The sequence below is a fragment of the Myripristis murdjan genome, chromosome 20 (assembly GCF_902150065.1).
Source record: "Myripristis murdjan chromosome 20, fMyrMur1.1, whole genome shotgun sequence".
NCBI classification, from domain to species: domain Eukaryota; kingdom Metazoa; phylum Chordata; class Actinopteri; order Holocentriformes; family Holocentridae; genus Myripristis; species Myripristis murdjan.
The window spans coordinates 15238301-15244984 of record NC_043999.1 but is presented as its reverse complement, the minus strand read 5'-3'; the positions used below and the strand labels follow the sequence as shown (position 1 = coordinate 15244984).

The 6684-nt window shown below is 41.1% G+C and overlaps 1 protein-coding gene across 1 annotated transcript in view; it reads right to left on the bottom strand.

The window, feature by feature from the left end:
• Nucleotides 1–410: 410 nt before the first annotated feature.
• kcnb2b (potassium voltage-gated channel subfamily B member 2b) overlaps nucleotides 411–6684 on the bottom strand; it is an 82140-nt gene continuing 75866 nt past the window's right edge. Inside the window, exon 2 of the mRNA XM_030079918.1 lies at nucleotides 411–6463. Coding sequence (XP_029935778.1) covers nucleotides 4466–6463 — 1998 coding nt within the window. The 3' untranslated portion in view covers nucleotides 411–4465. The remainder of the gene's footprint in view (nucleotides 6464–6684) is intronic.

The following is a 6684-nucleotide window of genomic DNA, read 5'->3' as shown; positions in this document are numbered from 1 at the left end:
AGTGACTCAACTGTCTGGTCCTGAGCTTAGATGAGTTTAAAAATGTAAAAAAGCATTCTCTCATTTATGGAGCTGCACTATATTTAAATATAAAATCACTGCTTGGACTATTAATTGTGTCTGTTGGAATGAAATACATTGGTAATAATCAAAGGGCACTAGTCACAAATTGCTGAGTAGTTTGCACTTTTAGTTATGAAAAATATTTTCATATATATTCTTGTCGCAAATGCAAAATCAGTTTTCATTAGTGTTAAGTTGCAATGATTTATGACCTCATATATCTGATGTGATGTAATGCTTCACTATTATGCAAAAATGTACCAGGAAATGCAGATGTAGCCCACAAACAGCCCATTTGCAGAGCAGAGAACACCAGACGCACAGGAATTATATACACATTTATTTGTTATCCTGCATATGCTAATAGACGTATGGGGAACAATGCTCTACAGAAATGTTGACACACATGTACCATAACAAAGTGTTCTGTGGTCACATAATTGTTCGGACTACTACATGCATACAAAGATGCTGCTTTGTACAGAAACAGTCTGTAGCTCAGAATGTGTCTAATGATAATGTCCTTCCACACTGAACAGAAAAAAAATCAAAACAAAACAAACTCCAAAAAATAAAATAAAATAAAATAAATAAAGTATGAGGCATAATACACAGAGACATGGGAAGAAACAATGTAGCCTTATGCGTTTCAGGGAGTGGAGGAGCAAGGTTTGGTAAGCACGCATGGGTGACATAGACAATACCCATTCTCTCAGAGAAAATAAAGACACAACTTTTCTGCTCTGTACGCTATCACAAATGATAATGCCATTGTGAGACAGCGAGACAGAGCGCAGTCCTTTTGCTGTCAGCTCACAGAATTAATTTCAGCATCCACACAAACATCATCCCGAGGGAACTTAACTGATCAATCCAAATCCCTTGTTTCTCTACTCTACCTGTCAAAATGAAGGATTACTCTAGGCTAACATGGAGACATGATTACTACAAACAAGGGATAAAGAAAAAAAAAACTTCAATTGAAAGTACAGGTACAGAGAAGGAGCTCCAACAAGAAGGTTATCATTACCTCCTATGAAAAAACAAAACAAAAACAAAAGTAAGATAAAAGACAAATGAAAACCCACAACAAGAATAACCATCGTTGACCCCGCATTTTACATTTGCTCTTCACAAACGCAAATTAACACTTTGGAGAGTACCAAAGAATCTGCAACTGAGCTTCCCATGTGGGATCACTTTACATGAAAGACAATTCCATGACCTTTCACTTGAATCTCTGATTACTGAGTCAAATTATATTGGTCTGGGCATATACACAGAGTAAAAGGAAATATGGACCACAACTGATCACTGAGGTGATGGAACCCTTTGGGAGGACTCACTTTCATTTCTCCGCTTACTCTTGCAGCCATGCCTTATCTTAACCCCCAAATCCTCTATTTACCAATCGAGCACTGCTCCTGAGGGCATGTCATGGGAATAGAGCCTCTAAAGCTGTAAGGGCTGGAGTTGTCAGTGGGGTCAGAGTAGGAGCAAATTAGAAGGATCAGTGACAGGAGGGATATCTGCCTGTCTGGGGTCAATCACTTTGACCCGTTTCTCAGTGGTGACCTCTCTCTTTCTCACTCTCCCTTTCTCTTTCTCTCTCTCCCATCTTTCTCAGTCTATGCCTCAGTTTTCTAACAAAGTTAACTTCCTGACGGCGATCCCTGCATTCCTTCTCGCTTCACTGAAGACTGATGGGGGTGAATATGTGGTACATAGAATACCCAGGAGGAAGGACAAAAATATTGCCACTCCTTACTCTGGGAGCCAAGACATCAATGTGGATTTGACAACATCACTTTTCAAAAAGTACAGAAGGAACTAGTTGACGTTAGCTGTTAAAGAAAAACAGAATCTATATCCAATCAGAACATCAGAGAGTTATAGAAAACCTGAGAACTCAATAACATTACTTGTATCTATTACATAAAGACCTGATTTCTCCTATAAAATTAGAATTTTCTGTACAGTGCTATATGAACAAAGCCAAATGACTTGCTACCTTCTCATAAACAGCCATGTTATGAAAAGGCACGCATCATTTCAACCACCGTATGGCAGGAAATTGTGGTCGTGCTCCATTTTGGTTTAGAAAAAATAGAATTATTCTCAACGTTAATTCACAAAAAACATAAAAGCTTTTGTGTGTGGCCATTGAAATTAGATCATCTTAATATCTTTGACAGACATAAGTTAGATTTCTTTGTAAATCTAACAGCAATATAAAAGGCCCTGGTGGTCAATTTGGATCCCTATTCCCAAAGATAATCAAATTTGAGGTCCACTAATGTCTGGCATTAACGTGCTTGTCAGCACATGCCAGCCATATAATATGAAAAAGTAAAAGTCAAATTCTCCGTCTGCATTGATTGTGATACTGTGGTAGTTGTAATACTGTTTGTTTGCCTCATATTAAAGATATATCATTTGAAAAATACAAGTAATTTCTGCCTGTACACTTACAAATCCCATAGACAGAAAATAAAGTGCCACAATTCTTGGCCTGCATAGATTGCAGTATGCGGTATTGCACTTTCCACACCTCTCTGTGAGAACCAAAAAAAGAAAAAAAAAAAAAGAAAAAGAGAAAAAAATTACAAACAAATAAACAAACAAACAATAGAATTCACCCACTCACTTCCTGTCAGTACCATTCTGGTTTATGTGGCTTTCTCAAACTCACTGCCAGTTCAGTACTGGTACACTCAGCCAAGTGTCATGCTGAAACAAAAACGTATATTCCAGCAATACATTGGAATCAAAGGCAACATACAACAGATATTTTCAGTCAGTGAAAACAAAAGTGAGAAAGAAGACCAAAAAAAAAAAAAAAAAGAAAAGAAAAGAAAAAAAGGGTTTTAAGTTCGACTGAAATCAGTTTTGTTCACAATAAAACACAATAAATTACAGTCCAAGACACTACGGATATACAAAAAAAGAAAGAAAACAAAAAGATGCCTTAAATAATCAGCAGGATCGGATAAACTTGCAGTAGTACGGAACAAATGTCAACAATGACATCAGGTTGCTGAAGATGTGACAATGACAACAGTGCAGGTAAACCACCCATAAGGAAAAAAAACAAAAAAACAAACAAAACTCAACTACTATCATAATACATGTTGCCATAATTGTTACTGAGCAGCTGAAAGCATGACAGTGTGCTTGATTTGGTCCATTGATATCACAAATAATATTGTCATCTCTTTTCTGTGGTAGACTATAGGTTTTAATCGCCAATATGGATAATTATAGAGCAACGCGTATATGTATGGTAATGACCAGATCTACAGTACTGAATTAATAAATATTCTTATTCTGCTTTATGGAAACTCACTTCCCTACTGTAGAAGGTTTCTACAACCAATCTAGGCCTACTTATTTCATATTTTATCCTTAAATCTACAATTAGATGTATATATCTGATGTCAGAGAGTAAATAATATTAATTTATGTGATTCGGATGGAATCGAGAGGCTGAACGGGGAATAAAACGTGAAATTTTAAACCCTGCCCTTACTTCTGAAACCAGCTGCTAAATATTTTTAATAGCTGAAGCATCTGATAGTTCCTGTCCTGGTTACATATTTGGCAACTACAGGTGTATACTCATTAGAGGAATAAAGGTGGTTTTATCCTTCTTGCCCACATAAAATGATACGGTCATTAATTCAAAGGTTGTATATTGGATGTTCAACTGAAAGTTCAACAGTCATTATGGAAAACCAAAAGCAATAACATCAACATTACAGTTTCATACACCATTTCTTCACACAAAAACATTATAGGGTCGTCATGGGAACACTTTGCATTTCCACAAAAGGTAATGATATGTTTTTTATAGGTCGCTACAATGCAACACCCGGTCTGAGGTCTCTCAATTCAACCCCTCCCTCCCTTTTCACATTAGAAATGTTTGTACCTTCAGTGAAAGTGTTATATTTTGCCATCTTGTGCATTGTCATTGCCTTGGTTGTCCTAGTATTTACAGTGGAGCGCTTTCAGCAAACTAAGCACCGTAAAATATCTGTCTTTTTTTAAATGCATGCTTTTTACAGTAAGTCCCTCTGTGCATTTCTCTCTTTTGCTAGAAAAGATACTGTCAGTATGTACATGGGAGGACCAAAATGTCTACATAATTGGATAGATTCCCTCTGTCTGTCAAGCACTTCTTCATTGAGCCCACTCTTTTTTTTTTTTTTATCCCAAAGTCATTTCCACATCTGCATGAAGCACTGCAGTTTCTTTATCAGTGATTCACAAGAACACAAGTAAAAGGGACTTGTCATGCCATGCAAAAATATCTTCCACTGTAACTGCACCCTTTTCCCTCTTCTTCTACTCCGAAAACACCAGGCTGAGGTCTGTAATGGGTCTGTTTCTACCCTTACAGTCACATACTGGTTTCACAGGTCGGCGAGAGACTCCCGTCCCCTGGTATCAGGTGGATCTCGGGTGTAAACATGTGGTTCTCCACTTTGTGTCCACTTTGGTTGCTGTCAGCCTTGACCTCCTCGCCGGCCCCAATCACACCTTGGGTGCAATTTTGCGCCGCTGTCTTCGGTGACAAGGGGACCGAAGCACCTGCCACCTCCATCAAATGCTTATCCTCATGGTTCGCTGCAGACTGATCTTCGTCACCTGGTGGGGTGTCCACCACCAACCTCTTAGGAGACAAAGGGCTGGTCTCTCCCTCTGTGGCTGGGACCAGTACTGCTGAGCTAGGGATGAGTGGTGATGTCTCTCCCTCTGGAGACTCATCTTCCAGGATACTGGAGCTAATGTCCCCTGGTGAGGTGGTGCTGGGTGGTGTTGGTGGGCCTTCAGCAGAGGTTTCAGTGAAGTTGACCTTCAACCCCTTCATTTTAAGAGGGCTGTTGCCTCCAAGAGAGCCCCGAATATTCTCCACAACTCTGTTAAAGCTCTCCTCCTCCTCTATATGGAGCTCTGATTCCTCACCTGGATTGAGTGGGACAGATTCATAGAGGCCATGTTTGAGTATGGTGTCCTGGGAGCCTTGGTCATCATCACTAGCCCTCAGCTGGCTAAGATCAAGAGGTGGTGGGGCCCTGAGACGTTTGTCCTGACCTGGAGCTCCCCCCTCACCTGAGTTAAGGCCCGCGTTTCTGATGTCAAACGATCGGCTGGCATCACCATTGGTGGAGGAGGGCAAGACTTCCTTCATCTCCAGTTCCACTTCTTCTTTTACTGTGGACTCAGGGCTTTGAGATTTCTTAGGTGGTGAAGCAGGTGCTGTCATGGAAGTGCTCATAGTGCTCATGGAGCTGGTAGTGTTCAGATTGGTGAAGGACTGTGACTTTGTCATCTGGTTATACATCTCTTCCAGTTTCTGAACGTTAAGGTGCTGGGGGCTCCTGTTCATTTGCTGGGGGCTTCCAGTGGTGGTGATGGTTATACGATGAGGGGAGCCTGGCATTATAAATTCTGGGTTCCTCCTCTCTGGAGACTTGAGACTGGTTTCAGAGCTGGCGTGTTTGGTTGGGCCACCCCAGCGGCTGGGCGACAGGTGGTTGTCCATGGATGTTTTGTCCTCTCCCTTCTCCACCACCACATCCATTAGTTCCATGCTGCGAGCAAAAGCATCTTTCAGGTTCATGGAGACAATGCTTCCATTCCTCTTGGCTCTCTCCAGCGCCTCCCTCCTCTTGATGGCCTTCTCCTGCCTCTTCTGCTCCTTGTAGAACTCAGAGAAGTTGTTGACAATGATAGGGATGGGTAGGGCAATCACTAGCACTCCTGCTATGCAGCAGAGCCCACCCACTATCTTTCCAAGCAGAGTCTGGGGGTAGATGTCACCATAGCCCACTGTGGTCATCGTGATGGTAGCCCACCAGAATGAGGCGGGGATACTTGTGAATTTTGTGGCATCTTCATCTTTCTCAGCAAAGAAGACCAAGCTTGAGAATATCATGATGCCCATGGCCAGGAATAAGATGAGCAGCCCCAATTCATTGTAGCTCCTTCTCAAAGTAAATCCGAGAGACTGGAGCCCTGTGGAGTGCCTAGCCAATTTAAGGATCCTCAATATTCTCATGATCCTGAATATCTGGACCACACGGCGTACGTTTTGGAACTGTAGCACACTCTTGTTGGATTCAGTTAGGAAGATAGTGACATAGTAGGGCAGGATGGCCAGTAAGTCAATGACATTCAGTGGGCCTTTGAAGAATTTCCACTTGTTAGGAGAGGAGAGGAAGCGGAGGAGATACTCCATGGTGAACCAGGCAATACAGACTGCCTCCACATGGGCCAGCTGTGGGTTGTCGTTGGCCTGGCCGAACTCATCTACGACTTGAAGCTCTGGTAAGGTGTTGAGAGACAGAGCGATGGTGGAAAGGACGATGAACAGGATTGATATGATAGCCAGGATCTGGAGAGAGGAAGAAAAGCAAAGAAAACAGTAAAATATTAGAGCCATATAAAGAAAATGTAATATGTGTAGTTCAGATGAATTTCATGGATATTCACACCCATTATGTTTTATATTCAATAATAAAACAGGGAATGAGCAGCTAATTATACATTTGTCACAAAAATGACTTTCACTGCCAATTAAATGAAATGGATGCTAAATATTCAGTGTCAAAGGTC